The 22459-nt window shown below is 47.4% G+C and overlaps 1 protein-coding gene across 1 annotated transcript in view; it reads right to left on the reverse strand.

The window, feature by feature from the left end:
- Pccb (propionyl-CoA carboxylase subunit beta) overlaps window positions 1-11981 on the reverse strand; it is a 47897-nt gene extending 35916 nt beyond the window's left edge. Inside the window, exons 1-5 of the mRNA XM_051140327.1 lie at window positions 11760-11981; window positions 8798-8917; window positions 7386-7454; window positions 4714-4770; window positions 426-539 (exon numbers count right to left, since the gene is read on the reverse strand). Of these exons, the coding sequence (XP_050996284.1) occupies window positions 426-539; window positions 4714-4770; window positions 7386-7454; window positions 8798-8917; window positions 11760-11942 (543 nt within the window). The 5' untranslated portion in view covers window positions 11943-11981. The remainder of the gene's footprint in view (window positions 1-425; window positions 540-4713; window positions 4771-7385; window positions 7455-8797; window positions 8918-11759) is intronic.
- Window positions 11982-22459: the final 10478 nt, after the last annotated feature.

A 22459-nucleotide genomic window follows, 5' to 3' on the forward strand; every position in this document is an offset into this window, starting at 1 on the left:
TGCCGGGTGCTGGTGGCGCACACCTTTAATCCCAGCAATTGGGAGGCAGAGGCAGGTGGATCCTCAGTGAGTTCGAGGCCAGCCTGGTCTACAGAATGAGTCCAGGACAACCAGGGCTACACACAGAGAAACCCTATCTCAAAAAAAAAAAAAAAGAAAGAAAGAAAGAAAGGAGAAAGGAAAGGAAAACAGTTCCAAGCGTTTTCTCCTCATGAAGGACCTTGAACTCATTAGGAATCCAACAATTGGCCTCTATCAAGAAAAAAAAAAGTGGGCTCTGCAGCCCATCTGGCCTGTCATCTACTCCTCATCCCACCGACAGCGCCAGTGACACTGGAGACACCTCAGAGGCAGGATGGGGCGGAGGGCAATGTGGAAAGATCGACACCAGCACACACAGAAGTCACTATTAATAAGTTTCTTACCAGGAAGATGTCTGCGTAGCCAGCCAAGGACTCCACCCCCTCCTGGATTCGAGCACCCCCAGAGTCATTGAGCCCAATCACGGGAGCCCCCACTGTGATGGCTTGGTCCATGATCTAAAACAGCGTAGAAAAATCTCATGAGACAACTGCTCCGGTTACCAAAAACAGCACTGACAAATGTCTTGTTGAGCCAAGGCGATGGCTTGAGGGATGAAAGTGTCCCCACACTAAGAGGCCACAGTCTGTGTGTGCCGGACAAGCTAAGTCCAGCCACCCAGCCTCAATGACCTCATTAAAGGAGCCAAGTGAATAGTGAAAAGCAGAAAAGAAAGATTTATTCAATATGACCACACGGGGAAGAGGGACAGAGTGATTCAGAATCCACGAGTCCATCTTCAGGGGGGTCCTGGCAAGAGGAGGGTTTAAATGCTAAGGGGTGCATAACTGAACATTCCAGCAAGGTGTGGTCCCTCTCCCCCAACTCGGCTCCCAGTCTCTCCCACAAGGCCATACATATGGCTGTGAATCGTTCTCCAGTGTCATGGGGTGTCTCCATGTTTAAGCCAATAGAAAGTCCTTACTGGCCGGCTGGAGACTACACTGGGCATTCAGGATCCCAGTACAGCCCTGAGCCTTTCTCAGAATGAGCTTTTAAGCACAAAACCCACGTCCTGGCCTGACATACTTCAGTTAACAAGAACACTTAGCCAGAAGCTGAACTACAGAAGCCAAACAGCAGGGTTAGTACATTTAGAGACCTTCTCAGAACTATGGACTTTGATGGATGGATTAGGTTTTTGTTTTCACTTTTGCCAGGTGGTGCAGTCTCTGTGCTGAGTTTTACAGCCTGCATGGTACTTCCACCATGGAGTCAGTTGTGCTAAGGTCTGGGGCCCTGTTACACCGGGAGACAAATTCCTCCTCTGAATGCCACCAGGGCCTTCAGCCCTTTCTCACCAGCAGGAGATTCTTAGGGAAATTCACACGTCTTGGCAAGCGTTCTTTCAACAGTGTGGTAGCCAAAGAGGGGAGCATGGGTCTCTTTAAACAGGTTTTCAAGCTTCCTAACGCTGTGACCCATTAATACAGTTCCTTATGGTATGGGGACCCCCGACCATAAAATTATTTTGTTGCCACTTCATAACTGTAATTTTGCTACTGTTATTAATAATAATGGAAATATCTGATAAGCAGGACATCTGACATGTGACCCTTGGGAAAAGGTCATTTGACCCCCAAAGGGGGTCACAACCCACAGGTTGAGAATCACTGCTTTAGATCATTCACCCCAGTCACAGAAGCAGTTAGCGCATAAGCCTGGTGAGACCCAAGTCAGATCCCCAAAAACCCACTATGAGAGGCAACAACCAGCTCTTAAAAGTTGTGCTGTAGCTACACACGCACAGGCCAACACTCGTTCTGTATCGTGTGTGTGCGCGTGCCTGTGTGTGTGTGAAAAGAAAAGCATAGTATCTTCTGGAAAACATTCTCCCTGTACAGATTCAAACAGGAAGCAGTCACTACCTTGATTTCAACCCCCACAATGCCTGGATACCCCACGGAAGATGAAGACCACCTATGGAACAAAGCCATGGGGTTTGCACTGTTAGAAGCTAAGAGGCTCAGAGTACCAAGCCTCACTATAACTCTCTTCAGTGGCCAATTTTATTTCTGTCACTCCTAAGAAACAACTAGTGGTAGTCAGAATGTCACAGAAGTCTGTTTATGAAGGCGCACAGTGGCCCACATAGTAACCTGAGCAGGCCCACTGTGGCAGATTTTCTCCTGGGTCACCAGCTCTGACAGTACCTTTCCTTCCAGGCTCATTTATAACCACTACAAAGGAAGCAGTAAAAAAGAAACCCAAGAAGGCTCCAAAGTAATTGGCTAGCCAGGCCGTGGTGGCACGTGCCTTTAATGCCAGCGCTCAGGAGGCCAGAGGCAGGCGGATCTCTAAGTCTGGGAACTGAACTCAGGATCTTTGGAAGAGAAGCCAGTGCTCTTAAGCTCTTGAGCCGTCTCTCCAGCCCCGGATCTCTGAGTCTGAGGCCAGCATGATCTACAGAGCAAGTTCCAGGACAGGCTAAACTCTGTCTCAAACAAAACAAAACAAAACAAAAGGTACTTGGTTTTAGGTCTCGGGAGTTTTACATGTCTGGAGTCCAGGTGGCTCATTACAGAGGGAAACCTGGCCAGGTACTAATACTCAGTCCAACATTTACTCCCAAATTTCCCTAGATACCAGTCCTGCTGGTACTATTCCTCAGAGCACCCCGGTCTAGCAGGGCTGCAGCTGGGCAGCTTTCCTTGTTTGGCTGGCTGTTTGCGCTCACGGCTCTTCTTCAGCAGAATTCAGAACTGACTCCAAGGCCTGCTCACGTTAGGCACGTAATCGCTCACAGAACTCTAAGCGTATCTTCCAGAGTAGTGTTTTAAATATCTTCATGCGGGGCTTAGTGGTTCAGAGCACTTGCTCTTGTAAAGACCCTGAGTCAGTTCCCAGCATCTACAGAGCAGCTCACAAGCATCTATAACTTCAGTTGTAGAGGACACAACACCCTCTTCTGGCCTCTGCAGGCACCAGGCACACACAGTTCACAGACATACAAATAGGCAAAAATAAACAAATCCTTTAAAAACAAAACAAAACTCTCATGGAGTCTATGGACCGCTCTTTACATTTTAGTGCCTGGACTCTCTGCCTGGATCTCAAGGTGGCTGTGAATACATACATTGTCTATGAAGTTGAGTCAGAAAAAGTTTACGTTTTCAGCCCAGGCGTTGTGGCGAACGCCTTTAATCCCGGCAGAGGCAGAGGCAGGCAGATTGATGTGAGTTCGAGGCCAGCCTGGTCTACAAAGCAAGTCTAGGACAGCCAAGGCTACCCGGAGAAACCCTGTCTTGAAAAAAACGAAAAAATAAAAATAAGATCCACTACTAAATCTCATTATTTAATGCACTAATAAAAGTACATATACTAATGAGCCATGCATAGTGGTACATGTCTTTAATCCAGCACTCAGGAGGCAGAGGCAGGTGGATCTACCTCAGGTGGGTTTGAGGCCAGGTCTATGGAGCTAGATCCAGAACAGCCAGGACCTACACAAAGAACCCCTGTCAGAAAAAGCCAGTAACAACAGCACACATTACAAATGTGCTTTTGAATGTTTCCAATCCTCACAGGCAGAGAGGCCAGAGAAGACTATCAAGTGTCTCCCTCCATCACCCTCAATCTTGATTTTTGAGACAGGGTCTCTTAATGCACCCAACGTTCGCGCTGTTCCAGCTAAGCTGACCAGCCGGCAAGCTTCCACGATCTGCCTAGTTCCTAACAGCTGGGGTTACAAAGACATGTTGCACTTGGCTTTTATGTGAATGCTGGGGATTTGAACTTGGGTCCTTTTGTTTTCACACCAAGTACTCATACCCACTGCACCATCTCTCCAGCCCTTGAGCCTTGTAATCTTTTTGTTTGTTTGTTTTCTTGTTTTTGTTTGTTTTTTTGAGACTGGCTTTCTCTGCGTAGCCTTGGCTGCCCTGGATTCGTTTTGTAGACCAGGCTGTCCACCTGCCTCTGCTTTCCAAGTGCTGGGATTAAAAGTGTGCACCACCATGCCTTGTAATCGTAAATGCCATTTTATGGATGGAGAAGCTCAAAAGTTGCCAGTTGAAGTTCACACAAATAATCCCAGGACTTGGGCAGGGGATGGCAGGGGAAGAAAAGAACAGAACAAGTGTGGGTACAGACTTTACCAGGGTCAAAGAGATAGTACACACATTTTTTTTATTGTGTTTTCTTTTTGGTGTTTCGAGGCAGGGTTTCTCTGTGTAGTCTTGCTTGGTCTGGACTCTCTTTGTATACCAGGCTGGCCTCAAACTCACAGAGATCCTCCTACCTCTGCCTCCCAAGTGAGTACACAAATATTTTAAGACATGAATTAAGACTTCCTCGGTCAGGGGCTGGAGAGATGGCTTAAAGGTTAAGAGCACTGACTGCTCTTCCACAGGTCCTGAGTTCAATTCCCAGCAACTACATGGTGGCTCACAACCATCTATAATGTGATCTAATGTCCTCTTCTGTTCTGCAGGCCTACATGTAGGCAGAACACGGTATGCATAATAAATAAATCTTTAAAAAAAAAAAAAAGACTCCCTTGGTCAGTGCCACATCTTGTACAAATCTGTTCTCCATCACATGCAGCTCTATTCATTGAGCCCCCAGAATGCTCAGTGTGGGCCACATTAACTGGTAGAAGGACAGAGTTTATTTTCACTATTAAACACTTACTTTGCAGATCTTTTGAGCATGCACTCCTGACAGGCTGCCTCCAAAAACTGTAAAGTCCTGAAAAGAAAAACAATTAAACCAGCAAGTAAAATAATCACTAGGCAGAGCTAAAGATCCCGTAGGAAGAAATGGGAAACTCAGATTGCTAAAGGCATCTCAGATGTTGAGAAAGAAAGAAAGAAAGAAAGAAAGAAAGAAAGAAAGAAAAAACCCTCTAACTCATAAATTATTACCCAGGATAGTTAATATAATATCAAAGACAGGTAGTTGTAGGATCAGGGTCAAGACTTCGCCTTTGCTCTACAAAAATAACTCAGAGCTTTGAGGCAGAAGCAGAGGAAGTAGGACCAACCGTTAGCAGATTCCACCAGTGTCAAACACCGCTCCTTCCAGGTCATGTGTTAGAGTCTGAAAGAGGAGGAGGAGTCCCCCAGCCCCACTCCATCCCTGTTTCCGGGAACCCTTCACACTAGGAGTGTCTTACAAGCATGAAGACAATAGTAGCAGGCTACTTGAGGGGAACTGGAGGCACAAGGGTACCACATGACTGGGAGGAAGGAAATGAAAGCACACACCTACAGGACGGGCAACCAGGAAGGAACCAGAAAAAGTGGGGTGTGGGTGGGGCACTAAACCAGGGGTAAGCCTGTACTGAAAGAACTCAGAGGGCCCCTCCTTCACCTCGAGAGGAGAAAAGCTAGTCCTCTAAAGAAACTGAGGCAGAGACATCCAGGCTCAGGGTCACTGGCCTGAAAGAAGGCAAAGGTGAGGATAAAAACCAGAGATTTGAAGCCCAAATACCGAATGACCTCTATTGGCTCCTGCCGCACCCCGACACCCTTGAGCCAATGACTGAAAAGCCACCTGTGTTCCTATCCCGGAGAGCACAGTGAAGACTGGCTCACGACATCCTAGGTCTGGTACCCAGCCTCCTTCAAACGCTTCCTCAAAAGTGAGATTAAAAAAAAAAAAAAAAAAAAGTGAGATTATAACTTCTTGTTTTCTCAATTTAATAAAAATACTACTTTACATGAAAATTAAAATCAATGTCATGTGCTGGTTGTTTGTTAGCTTGAAGGCAGTTGAGAAGACGTTTCCATAAAATCGTCCTGTAGACGAGTCTGTGGAGTATCGTCTTAGGGACTGATGTGGGAAGACCCAGCTCACTGTGGGCAGTGTCAACCCTGGACAGGTGGTCCTGGATTGCATATGAAAGGGGGCTAGGGCTGGAGAGATGGCTCAGTGGTTAAGAGCACTGGCTGCTCTTCCAAAGGTTCTAAGTTCAATACCCAGATACAACATGGTGGCTCATAACCGTTTAAATTGAGATCTGGTGCCCTCTTCTGGCATGCAGGAGTGCATGCAGGCAGAACACTGTATACATAATAAATAAATAAATCTTTTTTTAAAAAAGTAGTTCCCTTCCAGGGGTCTCACTGGGCTACAACCAAAGTCAGCACGTCTGTGACCTCTCAGGAGGCTTCAAGGACCATCCTTCCACTTTTCCTAGGCTTCTAAAAATGCTCCATTCCTCCTCTCGTAGAACACATCTCTTCTGTTGTCAAAGCAGGATACAGCAGGTGGAGTCCTCCGCACACTGCACTAGTCTGACCTCTTCTTTTTTTTTTTTTTTTTTTTTTTGGTTTTTCGAGACAGGGTCTCTGTGTAGGCTTTGCCATCCTGGACTCGCTTTGTAGACCAGGCTGGCCTCGGTCTCACAGCGATCCACCTGCCTCTGCCTCCCAAGTGCTAAGATTAAAGGCGAGCGCTGCCACGCCCTGCTCTCTCTCTCTCTTCCCCTTTTTAAAGACCCTTATGCTTACACTAGGGGCACCTGCGTAACCCAGGCCACACTACCGTAAGGTCAGCTGAGCAGATTCTGTTTTACCATGACAGGTAACACCAGGCTCCTGGAACTTAAGAACTGGACATACAGAGCTAAGGAGATGGCTCGGCTGTTAGGAAAGCTGGCTGCTCTTCCAGAGGATCCGGGTTTGGTTCCCAGTACCCACTTAGTGCTCATAACACGTGAAACTCCAGTTCTAGGGAACCCTCAATTCTGACACCCTCTTCCAGCCTCCTCAGAAGCCAAGCGTACACATGGTACAGAGGCATATTTGCAGGCAAAACACCCATATACATCAAATAATTTTTTGAAAACTATTTAGATATGAGGTAGCTTTATTTTGCCTACAAGGTCCACCTCAGAGCTCAGTGTATACCAACTCCATCTAACCTGATGGAACCTCACAAAATGTATTTGGATACGTTCAGAAATGCCCAGCGCTTAGGGACCCATGCTTCTAAGAGTCAATGTCTTCTACTCAGGCTGCTCTGGCTCCTCCACCCAGCCCAGGACTCCGCATCCCATGGCCACACAACACAGCCCAGGACTCCGCACCCCACAGCCACACAACCCAGTCCGAAAGATCAACACATTCTCAACAACGTCACAAAAGCCTACTGCCTGCCATCACCTCCCAGACGAGGACAAAGGCCTCTTCCTTCCTAAGAAGAAAACAGCACTAACACTACATACAAACATGCAAAACAGAAGGCAAATCTGCCATGTGCCCCAAAACTATAAGCAAGATTTCATTCCCCCAAATTGTTTATTTTTTCACATATTTTGTTCCTGCTCCACCTTTTAGGAAAGACTAGATAGGACATACCTGACTGAAGACATAAACCAATCGTCCATTGATTCGGCCCCGTCCAGTGACCACGCTATCTCCAGGAAACTAGCAAAGAAATGGAAAAGTAAAGGTCAAAAAAGCCCAAATAGGCTTGGTGTGGTGGCACACTCCTACTCCCACACTTGGGAGGCAGGGACATAGATCTCGGTGAGTTCAAGGCCAGTCTAGTCTACAAAATCAAGTCCAGGACACTTAAGGCTATTACACAGAGAAGCTCTGTCTCAAAACAAACAAACAAACAAACAAAAAACCCCAAATACTTCTTTTTTGAGACAGGGTTTCTTTGTGTGGTCTTGGCTATCCTGGAACTAGCTCTGTGCACCAGGCTGGCCTCAAATTCACAGACATCTGCCTACCTCTGCCCGCTGGGATTAAAGGTGTACACCACCCCTGCCCAGCCCAAACACTACTTATAGTGAGGCTGGCATCATGCCTTAATAAAAAAACAAACAAAACACCAAATCGTCTAAGGTTTGGTTTGAAGAAGGTTCAAACTAAAACCTAAATAAATAAACACACCAAAATAAATAAATAAATATTTTAAAAAGAAAGGCAAAATAACTCTAAGAGGCTCTCAGGGCCACCCCTGCCCTTTACTCTTGAAAGGAGCATATAACCAAACATTGCAAAGCTGGGCATAGTAGCGTGGGGGGGGGGGGGCGGGGGGCAGGGGGCGGGCGCCCGGAGCGTGCGCACTTGCAAATCAGCTTTTCCAATGTCACAGACCCCTACCCAAGGCCACTCTTTTTCATAGAAACTCAAACATCACTGTGCCTATAATGACTCTGACAGAGCCTGTCGAGTTTGCGCCTTTGGTCACAGGCTGCAGATATGCAGAAAACTGGACCAGAAGTGAATGTAACGAGCCCCATGCACCTATGAAAAGCAATCTGGTTTTACTGACATCAAGATTCAGAGGTGCCAGGTGTGTCTGATGCGCACCTGATTCCACTCAGATGGCTAAGGCCAAGGGGGCTCATGAGTTCCAGGCCAGCCTGGATCTAAGGCTGCCTATGTGACAAAGTCAAACTGAAAACAACAAAAACACCTAAACATAAGGCTCAACCTTAGGGAGTATGAAAAGCAGCAACTAGACTATATTTAGACTAAGGCCTGGCCCTCGGAACCCATCTGAATGGTAACCTCATGATCCTCCTTACAAATTTGTCGTTGTGTATGATGAGGAACAGAACCCATGACCTCAGCCTTGGAAATTGGACCCGAGTTACACTGCAGAGTATAAATAGGCAGCCAGTCACCTGCAGACAAAGGTGAAGGCTGGAGAAAACTCAGGAAGTCCCTGTGCAGCTGAGATATAAGCTAGATGGTCTGGGAAGGCCAGCAAGCCACAGGAAGTGTTCCCAACACCACCGGACCAATAACGATACCTTATTCTTATCAGCAGCCATTCCGAAGTCAGCACATCTGTGTTCCACAAACATGTCGCTCTCCACGAAGCTGCCGGGGTCCAGCAGGAGGCTGATCCGCTCCCTGGCAGTCAGCTTTCCCTACAACACAAGGATCAGTTGGTGATGTCATCACAGATCACAGACCAAATTAACAAGCCTGTAAGACGTGCTGGCAGGAAGGCCAAGGGCACAGGTTTTCCCTTTTTGCCTCAATGGGAAAGGCTCCATTCTGTCTGTCCCTGCCCAAGGTAGACAGGTGATAGTAATAGACTTGGTTTCAGCCAAGAAAACAGGGTAGACAGGGGGCCCCAGGAGCCATCTGCCTGTGGAAGGTAAGTCAGAGGAGGAGAAAAAGATGGAGACTAGTGGGAGACCCAAAGAGGAGTAAGGGGGGGGGGGGGGGGAGTAAGGCAGGGTGGGAAATTTACAGGCACTTTTTAGAGAAGCACACTTCAACCAGGCACAACCCCTCCCTCCAGCTCTCAGCCTCCACCCCAGGGCACTTTCTCTTCTGAACAGTATTCTGTGCTTAAAGATGCTATAGCTGGCAGGGCCAAGATCCCATGCCAGGGAGCTGCTAAGGGAAGGGGGATGGAGCAAGGGTGCTGGAGAGCTTGTTTGAAGGAGTTTCTCTGGTTGAGTGGTGTTCGTTCTAAAGACAGAGAGAAAAGGAAATGGTCCAGTTGGGAGAGGGCATGGCAAGCCCGTGCGAAAGACCTGGGTTCAATTCCCCGGACTACACAGACTGCATGGGGTAGTAAAGGCCCATAATCCCAGAGCTGTGGAGGGTGCAGAGGGGTCAGAAGTTCAAGGTTAGCCTTGGCTACATAGAAAATCAAGGTTAACCTGGGATGCACGAGATCCTACCTCAAAAATTAAGGAAAATACTTCTTACAGACGAAGCCGAAGCTCTCAATCCCTCAATCTACCAAGACCCTCCAGTGCTCAGGCTCCCCAAACTTCAACTCTATTCCTTGGTCCACTGTGCCAAGAAAACAACACACATACACATTAAATAAACAAACAAAAACCTTCACATTAGTTATTTTAGGAACGTAGTGAAAGCCAATGAGGTGGTGGAAAACAAATGTACCTTTGGGGGAAGCAATCTAACAACTATGTACACAGATAGATAGACGATAGAATAGATAGATAGATAAAGACAGACAGGCAGGAAGGTAGATATTTAAATATTCATACTTTCTGGTCCACTTCTAGGAACTCTGTCTTACTGAAATAATGAAAAACTTAAAAGGAGCACAAACCAGCCCCCCCCCAAATAAATCAGCTCTGACAGCCAAAACCAATTCTAAAGGCAGTTTTTATTGCTCAGAAGAGCACTGGTTGCTTCTCCAGAGGTTCTGAGTTCAATTCCCAGCAACCAACCTGGTGGCTCACAACCATCTATAATGACATCTGGTGCCCTCTTCTGCCCTGTTGGCTCTCACGCAGGCAGAGTAGTATAAATAATAAACAAACAAACAAAACAAAGAGAATCAGGATCTGCCTGGGGAGGAGGGGGCCAATGCTCTTAGAAGGACTTGAGCAATAGGCCCCAAGGGGGAGCAGTGACAAGCTTTCCCAGGAAGAGAACCCCATGGGAGTGTTGCTCACCGCAAACCTTTCAACCACATTTACAGTGTTACATTTTTGGTTGTGAGCCTAGCCTAGCAGCTAAGCCATCTCTCCAGCCCCACATTTACATTTTTAAGTGTCAAAAGGGATAGTTAGCCGGGCGTGGTGGCGCACGCCTGTAATCCCAGCACTCGGGAGGCAGAGGCAGGCGAATCGCTGTGAGTTCGAGGCCAGCCTGTCTACAAAGTGAGCCCAGGACAGCCAAGGCTACACACAGAGAGGCCTTGTCTCGAAAACCCAAAAAAAAAAAAAAAAAAAAAAAAAAGGAATAGTTATCCTTGGGCCTTTTTCAAATGGTGACTCAGGACATGTGAATCAACATCTGATCTAGATTTAAGACCCAGCTTTTCCCACACTTGAGCAGGACTTGTGCACCCTTCACCGGCGGCGCTTCTCTTAGGCGCAGCTCTTCTGTGCGGGCCTACGAATGAATCAAGAACACGCTGGGCAAGTCTGGCTTTTCTGCTGCTAAAAGGCCTCTCAAGTCCAACTGAGAGTCTCGCCTGAAAATCCAGGCAGTGTGTTAGGGGCCTCGGCTGCTCACTCTAGCCAGACCGCAGAGCAGCCTGCGAGTTTATAAAGTCCACCTGCGGCCCTGTGGTGCACACCTGTAATCCCAGGTAGACGCAGGCGAATCTCTGGGAGTTTGAGGGCAGCTGGTCTACAAAGCGAGTCCAGGACAGCCAAGGCTACACAGAGAAACCCTGTCTCGAATACATTTTTTTCAAAAAGCCACCAGCTTCCTACCCTGCAGCAGATCAATAATACATGCCCAAAGCGGCAGACCTGACTTCCTCGAGCACAGGCAGGTATCACAAGACCCCTGCACACACGGAGACCTCACCCCAGATTAATGTTAACGTAACCAAGTTATTTCTAATACTCCTCGCCTAGGTTTTACTGCTTCCACCTTGGAGGGGCGGGGGCGGGGAACTGTCACAAACTCTTTCAAACAGAGCGATAACAGTTGGGTCTTTTTAGCTGAGAGCCTGTTGTCGATGAGTGAAGCAATCTTATTTTCACAAAATGTGGGAGGCATTATTCTGTTTAGGATACTTTCTAGAGACTAAACTTCCCAAAAGTGCACAGCTAGACCTTGCTAAGCACACAGATGCACACCCACGCCTACTGACGCCCCCCCCCCCCCCCGCCGGGGGGCCCTAGCTTCTCCAGGTGAAAGTTCTCGCCGCGCCCTTCCCAGGCGCCGCGCCTATTGGCTGGGAGGCCCCGGCGCCGCGAGCCCGGCGCGCCGTGATAGGTCGCGGGGCAGAGGGGGGGGCGGGACACGCTGGCGCCGGGGACTCACTCTCTTGTGCTGCGCGTCGATGCGGCGCTGGCCTCCGCCCAGCAGCGCGGCATGGCGCTTGTTGTCGATGCGCTCGTTAACTGACACAGGCTGGCTGCAAAGGCTGCGGATCGTGGTGCGGAGGCCGCGATCCAGAACGCTGAGCCTTGCTCCAGCCGCCGCCGCCCGGATCGCCGCCGCCATTTCTACTCTGCCAGCGTGCTACACTGACCAGCGCACCTGAGGGCGCATGCGCGTAGAGCATAGCCATTAGCGGGTCTGCGCCTGCGCGTCGTCGTTAGCTTTGCTTTTCCTTACAGCCAGAGACGTTTGTTCTAGGTCCAAGGCGATTCTACCCCGCCTTACCGAGAAACACCGGCCTCTCAGATGTGTGTGCCTGCGTGGCTGCACAGAACAAGGACTTAATCCCTTGTTCTGCGTTACTCATCTAAACCAAGGTTTGTCGACCCACGCCCCCCAAAAAATGAATATATAATGAGCTTTAACCAACTTCTACCAAATGTTGTGCCAGATTTTGCTCTTAGAATTTAGCCATGAAATAATAATGTATCGGGGCTGGAGAGATAGCTCAGTGGTTAAGAGCACTGACTGCTCTTCCAGAGATCCTGAGTTCAATTCCCAGCAACCACGTGGTGGCTCACAACCATCTATAATGTGATCAGATGCATACTGTATACATAATAAATAAAATTTAAAAAACAAACAAACAAACAAAAGAATAATAATGTATCCAGATTTCACAGATGAGATACGCAAGAACAGAAGTAGGTTTGCTATGGAGGCAGGACTGAAATGTTTCTGGTTAAAGCCTTTGCCAGCAATGAGTATGAGGACCAGAGTTGGGGCTCTCCAAACTCAGTACAGTAAGAAGAATGAGGGTGTGTAATGACAGGTTGCCCAGGTGAGATGGGAGGCAGAAATAAGAGACTAGCAGGAAGCTCACAGAGCAGCCAGCCTGGCATATGCTGCAGCAAGCCAAACCCAATGCTCAAACAAAAGGTTGTCCTGTGACCTCCGCGGGATGGTGAGGTGGACTTCCGGAACCACTGTGTCAGGTGGAAGGACCACTGCTCAATTGAGTTCTACAGTAGGTGAGAGAAGTTGGCCTCAACCCTCAATACAACAAAGACAGCATTTATTGGGGTGGGGGTTCAATGGATGGAAAATTAGGAGGAAACAGCAAGGCTAAGGAGCAGTCTGACAAACTAAATGCATGCTTTGCTGAAGGCAAGCCAAGGTGCTCAGACGTCACTTGGGAGACTGAAAGAGGAACCTTATCAAATATTGAGGGTGATCACTTAACAAGGCTGGAGGATTCTGGGTAAAGCTATACTCTAGCAGAGAGGACCTGGGAGCCAAGGTCCGTTCTACCCAAGGGGAGCTCAGTCGAGCCTGACCAAAGTTTGGTCAAGAGGAGACTGTTGTCAACACAGCAGCTGTGGCGTTACCGGAGAGCAAGCAGGAAAAGTCAACTGACAAATGCTCAGACCTACTGAATCGGACACTGGGGGTGGGGCAGGTCTGCAGGCCTTCCTTAGCAAGTGACCTGTAGTTAGTTCAGATGCTAAAACCGGCTGCTCCTGAGCTGCTGAAACCGAACTGTTAGTGCTTTTCCATCTGTTAACCCAGCTAAATGGCAGGCAAGTCTTTAAGGCAAAGTACAAGGTGCATGTTTCTCATTCTTAGCCACCAAAAAAAAAAAAAAAAAAAAAAAAAAAACCTGCCAAAGTTGATTATTAACCCTTCCTAGGTCCACCTCACAGCCAGGACTTCCTTAAAGCTTAAATTCTGGCCTGAAACTTTAGGGTTAATACCATTTTATTTACTTACCTATGTAGTCATGTTCATTTACTTTTTGAGGCACGGTCGGACTTATGTAGCCCTCCTTTGCTGGCCTGGAACTCACAGAGATCCACTTGCCTCAGCCTTTCAAGTACTGGGATTAAAGCTGTGCACCACCCCCACGTGGCCAAATAATCATTTTTGAGCCACCTACATGGCAAGAACTTGAACTTTAACCATAGACCAGGAATGGTTTTCTTCAACATACACAGAAGCTGACTGTTTAAGGTCTGAAGTCTGCTGACTTAGCAAAGACTACCTACACCTGCGGGACACAGGAGGTGAGTGCGCCTGGCCCCGCCTTAAGAGCCTTGTTAACCTGTAGAGATAGACAAGGGACTGGCTTTGGGAGGAATTGAGCAATGCTGTGTTTAGAGTATATGTGAGAAGGTAATAAGCAATAATGTAAGAAAAGGAGGCCTGGCCTGGTAGCACACACCTTTAATCCCAGGCCTCAGGAGACAGGGACAGAAGGAGCTCTTGTGTGTCTGAGGCCAGCCTGATCTATATAGGAAGTTCTACAGTGGTGTGTGTGTGTGTGTGTGTGTATTCTGGTGTTTTTATATTCATATTCACACACATTCACTTAAACCAGGTTATATCTCCAGCTTTTGGAGAAATGGTAGCAAATGAGACTATGAAGAACGAGGCATGCCCATAATTCTCGGACTTCCCGGGTTAGGTTTACAAGAATCACCACAAGTAGCTAAGTAGGGTGCCTATTAACAAGTCAAATTGGATGCCAGCATCACTCAGTACCTGTGGCTCCTCCCAGCCTTCCTCACCCAGCCCCCTCACCCCCACCCACCCCCACCAACCCCCCACTACCCTTCCCCCAGCCTGATCCTTAGATCATCTAGTCATATTGGCCTCTTGGTCTGTGCCTCCTCTTTTTTTTTTTTTTTTAATTTAATTTAATTTTATTTATTTATTTATTTTGGTTTTTCGAGGCAGGGTTTCTGTATGTATTCATTATGTATTATTGATGGGGGGCTGCGCGGGGGCGGGGTGTTTTTGTCATCGCCTCCCCCATGGTGGTTGTTTTGCCGAGCTGGGTATCAAGTCACAGAGCAAATGATAAACTGCTGGCTTCATGTCTCCTTCATCAACGTTGCATTTGTAAAATTGCCCTGGAGCCTTGATTTCTGACATATCCAGAATATAACTGCAGCATCAGTGATGGCTAACAGCAAAGGGGCATTCTGAGTGAGAGAAAACACAGCTACCAAGATCCAGTTTTTCCTCAGCGTAAAAGTAACTTTTATTCTCCTGGCTCAATTGTTGTCTGGGAGGCTTACTGCCTCCTTCTGCTGGCCTAGGCCTAGTCCTGGAAGCTTCTAGCCTCCATGCAGTCTAACCTAGGCTTAGAATGCTTTCAGCCTCTGAGACTTACTGCTTAATAATCTCACCACCCTTGCTTGTTCTTTCAGAGCTCTGGGCTGGCTGGTTCAACTCAGCTGACTAATTTAATCTCTGCTTGGCCACTAACTAAGCAATTTGCTCTACTCTTCTGGCTTGTTCCATCTTCATCTGAGTTCTCTCTCTCTCTGCAACCCATCTCTCTATATTATTGCTCTGGTAAAACTGCCTATTAAGTAGCTTCCTTTTCCTCTCCTCATGAGAGTTGGACGTATCCTATTCTGTCAAATCTTCTATGACTCGTCACCTTTTCTGCTACTCAACTAGACATCACTTTCAAACATGGGTGCTTCCTTATACGAACTAACTTCACCTTATTTGGGATTGAAGGCATGGGCCACCATGCCCGGACCTAAGCTTTTCTTTACTTGACACTTGCTCTATACCAGGCTGCCCTTGAACTCAGATCTGCTTGCCTCTGTCTCCTGGAGTAAAGGGATGTTTGTATTCCAGCCGGATCACACAGACCTAGAAGATCTTTGAATGTGATCGCTTGCCAGAATAGCCAAGTTCTGAATTCACATTCCTCTACACTTCAGTATCGAACTCACATCTACCCAGTACGTCCTGGATTTTCTATACAAGTACGGTCTCCTCTTTAGAAAGCCACCAGGATCCAACCGTGGGGCTTCACCTCAGTAACTCACATTCAAAAGGCTCCGTCTCTAACACAATGGTCACATTATGTTTCTACCCTCTTGATACTATGAACATGTGACTTTGGGGATTAAACAAGAGCTTTGAGGGCTGGAGAGATGGCTCAGCCTTTAAGAGCACTGACTACTCTTCCAGGGGTCATGAGTTCAATTCCCAGCAACCACATGGTGGCTCACAACCATCTATAATGTGACCTGATGCATACTGTATACATAATAAATAAATCTTTAAAAACAACACACACACACAAGCTTTGAGGAGACAAATCATGTGAGTGTCAGTACCTTGAGCTCCTTCTCCTCCTCTCTGTCCTACCCATGGGCGTACAGTCCTACAATCATTACTGTTTTGTTGCAAGTCCTATCTTGCTGTGGGTAGAACCAGAAAGGGGTTGTACTCACCAAGGATTTTCCTTTTGAACACCAGCATGCTCTAGGCTTTTCTGTCTTTAGTCTTTTTCAAGGGGTTGAGTGATTTCTCCAACAGGAGACAAGAGTCACCCAGCTCTGTCATTAGTTTTTTTCATTTTTGTTTTTGTTTTTTTTGAGACAGGGTTTCTCTGCGTAGCCCTGGTTGTCCTGTGTAGACCAGACTGGTCTCAAATGCACAGAAACCCACCTGCCTCTGCCTCTCAAGTGCTGGGATTAAAAGTGTGCACACCATGGCTGGGCTAGTTTTCTTATTTTATCAGAGATAAAAAAAATCTGAAGCATAGATGCAGGAGGATCTCCGTGAGTTCGAGGCCAGCCTGGATGGACTACAGAGCAAGTTCTAGGATGCCAAAGAAAAAAAAAAAAAAGGCTGGAGAAGGCTGGAGCAGGAGCCAGGCAATGGTGGTGCACACCTTTTGTCCCAGCACTCCAGAAGCAGAGGCAGGTGGATCTCTGGGAGTTCAAAACCAGCCTGGTCTACAGAGCAGAGTGATTCCAGGACAGCCAAGGCTACACAGAAACCCTTGAAGAAAGAAAAAAATAAAAATCTGGAGCAGGTCCAGCTGTAGACCTAGCTTATGCTCTAACTTCCTGGTAAAATGGTAAAAACAGAGTAATTTACTTCAGAGCCTTGACCGCCCCCCCCCCCCGTTGTGATGGTGGGGAGGGGGAGCCTGTGAAACCCTGAGTTCTGACTTGTCTCCCATGACAGGAGCTGGATCACCTAACATTAAAACAGTCTGGGTAAGGTCAGCTCTGACAGTGACTTCTGTGTGATCTTGGAAAACAGAATCAGTTTCCACTCCTATAAAGTGAGAGTGGTTTTGTGTCATAGAGTAATGTGGCTTAAATGTGAGAAATTACATAAAGCCTAGCATGGTACATGGCAACTTTGAGTGTTTGTAAAATTGTTGTCTAATAGCTTACTAATAGTTTCCTAAAGTAGACAGGGTTGTGTTTGTTTGTTTCGTTTTTCGAGACAGGGTTTCTCTGTGTAGCCTTGGCTGTCCTGGACTCACTTTGTAGACCAGGCTGGCCTCGAACTCACAGCGATCCGCCTGCCTCTGCCTCCCGAGTGCTGGGATTAAAGGCTTGCTTGTTTGTTTTTTAAGACATGATCTCACCACATATCGTGCTGGGATTACAGTCATGTACCACCACGCCTGGCTGACGCAGTCTTATCTTTTCCTGAGAACTACTCAGTGTGATAGGGGACCCACGCCCTACCACAAGGGGTGGCCAGGAACTGCCAGAGCAGCTGCAAACTCCTTCTGGGCGAGAGAACAGTCTCTGGCTAGGGTGGAGTCCTAGCATTCCCGTAGGGCGAGTCAGTCTCCTGACCAAGGGACCAGCCTTAGGAAGGTGGGTTCTGTTGGAACTCCTTGGAGGGATAATTAGTGCTTTAATGACATGTGGTGCTCGTCCGCCCCAGAATCTCCACCCCTAACAGAGTGACCTGCCAGGCTCAAGCTGTGTAGCTTTGTAAGTCTGTCCACTTTTCTAAATTATTCAGAAAAGCATAGCACACCCTTTTCTTCTGTTTTCCCTGTAAGTATGTTTTCCCTGACTCTTTGGCCTTCCCCCTACTCTTTCCCTGAAGCTCTCTACAATAGCTCTCCATGTGATTGCTCTGCTCATCCACCGCGTTTCTAACCCACTAGCTTAAACAATACGTCCTTTTCCTTTTCCTTTTCCTTTCCTTTCTTTCCCCTCCTTTAGGCAGCTGCTGGTACTTACAGCTGACCTGCACGGGAGGGGGTAGGAGGGTCTTTTAAACTCTGACAAAACTGTCCTGGGGCTTCCATTCCAGTCCATTCTTAAATTATTTTATTAATGAGATGAAGAACTCCAAAAGGGAACTCTAATTTACCCTGCATCCGAACCTGCGTATTTTGTTTCTGTATTAACTTCTTGAGTAAGAAAGAATGGTCGGAGCCAGGCGTGGTGGCGCACATCTTTAATCCCAGCACTCGGGAGGCAGAGGCAGGTAGGTCACTGTAAGTTCAAGGTCAACCTGGTCTATAAAGTGAGTCCAGGACAGCCAAGGCTACTCAGAGAAACCCTGTCTCAAAAAAACAAACAAACAAAGAATGGTAGGTCAACATCTTCTGGACTTTCCTGCTTGGTCAGTGACTACTTTGAGCAAGGCTGAGTGCAATGGCAAAAGCAGTGGAGGACACATATATAGTCTCTCTTCAGAGAGGTTGGGACCAGGAGAATTAGGCACACACAAGAAGCAATCAAGTAGGGCAACCAAGACAGAAAACACAGAGGTAACGAGATAGGTGAGCCCTCGGGTTACAGTGCAAGCTTGAATTCCAGGTTAAGAGAGGAAAGCAAAGCTGGATGGAGTTGGTGTATCCCTTTAATTTTAGCACTGAGGCTTCCCACAGTGCTGGGATTACAGGTATGGGCCACCAAGCCCAGCAAACAAATAAATCTTAAGAAAGAAAGAAAAGGCCAGGCGGTGGTGCCGCATGTCTTTAATCCCAGCATTTGGGAGCCAGAGGCAGGCGGATTGCTGTGAGTTCGAGGCCAGCCTGGTCTCAAAGCGAGTCCAGGACCGTCAAAAATCAAAAAAAAAGAAAAGAAAGAAAACATATGTGTATATATATAGAGAGGGGTGGAGGGAGGCGTGAATGTTTTCCATTCCTCTAAGTTCTTGAGGTTTTAAGGAAAAGTTTAGTGTGTTACAGGGAGTTTGGACTCCAAAGTGCTCCTGCTTGGGTTTAGCTGGGAGCAACAGGAGGCAGGTGTGGCTCCATATAAATTCACAGTGAATTCCAGGGCAACAGCTGGGCTCCTGTCGTTTGTGCTCCTCCAAGTCCAGGTGTTTCTCACCAAGAGGAGCCTTGGGTGCTTAGGAGCAAGGGTGTGTGCAGAGGGTTAATTATAGCGAGCAGCTGTTTTCCTGTAGAGAGAACATTTTTAAGATTTTTGCCATGCATTGATAATGCACGTCTCTCCTTGGTGTTGGGATTGTGTTGTGTTTTTTTTTTTTTTTTTTTTTTAACCGGAGGAGGAAGAGAAGTATTTTGAGTTCTTTTTTTTTTTTTTTTTTTTTTTTTTGGTTTTTTCGAGACAGGGTTTCTCTGTGTAGCCTTGGCTGCCCTGGACTCACTTTGTAGACCAGGCTGGCCTCGAACTCACAGCGATCCACCTGCCTCTGCCTCCCGAGTGCTGAGATTAAAGGCATGCGCCACCACGCCCGGCTGTATTTTGAGTTCTTGCTGACTGTTGGGAACAAGCAAAAGAAACTGACCCTGAGTAGTACTGTTTCATTTCAGACTCCATTTAATCATAAGGAGAAACTAAATTCAAGGCCCCAGGCCCTAGGGGAGCTGGGGACTTCCCAATAGCTGAGCAGCCTCTGTTGTAAGGAGACAGTTGTCTGAGTCCAGGCATCTCAGGGACAACCTGTAAGGCGACAGTTGTCTGAGTCCAGGCATTTCAAGGACAACTTCTCCGTCTTATTGGCAGGGTTAACTAAGTTCGTGTTCTCAGGCCCAGGAAGACATTCCTGTCCTGATTGATGGAAACTCCCTTGTTCTAGCGCTTATGTCAACTGCCCCCCCCCCCCATTTATGTCTTCATCCTTTAAATAGGCTGTACAATGTCTCTTCAGGGTCTTCTGGGTCCTAGTTCAGCTCCCAAGTCTGTCTGCAGCCTTAATTGATCAGTGGCAACTTAATTACAATAAGTTTTGTCACCTGCATTGACCTAGTGTTTGAGTTATGCTGGATTTTTATTTTTTATTTATTTTTGGTTTTTCGAGACAGGGTCTCTCTGTGTGCCCTTGGCTGTCCTGGACTCACTTTGTAGACCAATCAGCACAAACCCAGTGGTGAGGCAATAGAAATGCTCCCTCTGGCAGTTCTGGAGGGTGGAAGTCTGAAATCAAGGAGGCAGGGTCAGGGCGATGGGGTGGTGGTGTCCCACCGATGGTCCTGGGGTGGAATCTTGCTTGCGTCTCCTACCTTCTGACTAGCTCAAATGTCTTTTGTTTTTGGCAACACAACAGTAAACTCCACCTCCACCTTTCTTTTTGGTTTTTCGAGGCAAGGTTATTCTGTGTAGCCTTGGCTGGCCTGGACTCACTTTGTAGACCAGGCTGGCCTCGAACTCACAGCGATCAGCCTGCCTCTGCCTCCCAAGTGCTGGGATTAAAGGCATGTGCCATTATTCTGTGACAAACCAGTGCTCTTAACTGCTGAGTCATCTCTCCAACCCCCTTCCACCTCTATCTTAACAAACTTCTTCCTGTGTCTCAGTATTCATGACTTCCCTCTCCTTTTTTTTAGACACCAGTCATTGAATTTAGGACCCATCCTGAACCCAGGAAGACCTCATCTAAAGATCCTTTAGAAAAACAATGGAGAGATGGCTCAGAGGTTAAGAGCACCAGCTATTCTCCCGGAGGTTCTGAGTTCAATTCCCAGCAACCACATGGTGGTTCACAACCATCTATAATGAGATCTGGTGCCCTCTTCTGCCCTGCATGCAGAACACTGTAAACATAATAACTAAGTAAATCTTTTTTTTTTTTAATCTCTTAAAAAAAAAAAGAAAAACAATCTGTGTGTGTGTGTGTGTGTGTGTGTGTGTGTGTGTGTGTGTGTGTATGCGCACGCGCGCGTGCGTGGAAACAATCTGAGAACAATTTATAGGGATCCATTCCCTCCTTCTACCAGGTGGTTCCCTGGGATCTCAGGTTATCTGACTTAACAAGAAGCATCTTTACCCAGTGAGCCATGGCACCCTCCCTTAGAGACCCAGCATCTTAAGGCTGAAACAGGCTGATTGCTATTGTGAACTATCCTCTTTTTCCTTTAATTATTCCTACATCATCCCAGAAGGCTACATGAATTATGCTAATTTCACAACCACATTATAATGGGTGTTTTTGAGCCTTTGATATGAATTATGTTGTTCTAAAGGGTTCAAAATTAGCATCTAGAGCAGGGCGTGGTGGCGCACGCCTTTAATCCCAGCACCTGGGAGACAGAGGCAGGTGGATCGCTGTGAGTTCGAGGCCAGTCTGGTCTACAAAACAAGCACAGGACAGCCAAGGCTACACAGAGAAACCCTGTCACGGAAAGAGAGAGAGAGAGAGAGAGAGAGAGAGAGAGAGAGAGAGAGAAGATAAGCTCCAAAAAGAGGTTATTTGTATTTGACTCCCTGTTGCTTACATAGAGGTAGGATTCTCATGTCATTTTTCCTATGTCTCCAGTATGCAACAGTTCCTGATACAGGGACGCTCTGACTGGACACCCTCTCCTGCTAATCCAGTTTCTGTGGGAAGGCAGAATCAGCTCCCTCCTCTACAGCGCCAGAGGCAACTTCTGACATCTCACTGAGATGTATTCATGCGGAGCATGGGACGTAATCAAGAGAGTGGCTTGTCACCAGGGGAAGGTTCATTCCACCCACTTCTCGAAGCTCAGCCTTGGGATGACGAAGCAAGTGTGACTCTGAGCTAATAAGCAAAAGGAAGGGCTGGGAAGAAGCAGCACAATCTACGGGACCGTGCAAGGTAAGTGAGCAAGATCGCCAAATGGCGTGACGCCACCCGCGCCCCTTCTGCCATGACATGTGGTGTGCTGTTTTAGAGAGACAAGCACAGGGTGGGGGAGGGAAGGAAAACTACTTAGGAGGCAGCTGCCAGCGGAGGACCTCCCTTACCACCCTGCTATACTTGGAAAGGATTAAGTAAACATGAATGCTTTCCTCCTCCCAGAGCCAGTCACAGACTGGGAAAAAACACGGCCATAACTCCGAGTTACTGACGGTTTGCAGTACGGTGCTTTGGTTCCATTGGTGCTCAGTTCCAAGTGACACCAGCAGTGTGATGGGCAAATCGTCTCATCTCTGAGTTCCCTTGTTTGTAAAGTGGCAAATGGAAATAACACGTGACAGGTGAAATGGAAAGAAAATGATATTGACCCTGCAGAGAGGCTAGAGCAAGTAAATGCAAGAGGTGCTGAGTCTAACCCTGAGCAGCACTGCATACACAGAGTGTGCCTGGGATCCCACACTAGGGACGTAGAGGAAGAGGACGGGAGAGGAAGATACAACCTCAGTTATACGTATTTCAAGATTACCTGGTACACACACACACACACACACAGAGAGAGAGAGAGAGAGAGAGAGAGAGAGAGAGAGAGAGAGAGAGAAATATATGATGCCATGTTGCTAAAATCCCTTTGCAGGAGGAGGTGCCAACAATGTCCACTCCTCCTCCTTAGTCCCAATGACAAACTGAGGGGAAGCAGTAAGTTTACTGACAGACTTACAGAACATAGGTGACTGGCTCCTTACAGGAATTTGGGTATCCCCCCCCCATAAAAGGAT

The sequence above is a fragment of the Acomys russatus genome, chromosome 32, assembly GCF_903995435.1.
Source record: "Acomys russatus chromosome 32, mAcoRus1.1, whole genome shotgun sequence".
NCBI classification, from domain to species: Eukaryota; Metazoa; Chordata; class Mammalia; order Rodentia; family Muridae; genus Acomys; species Acomys russatus.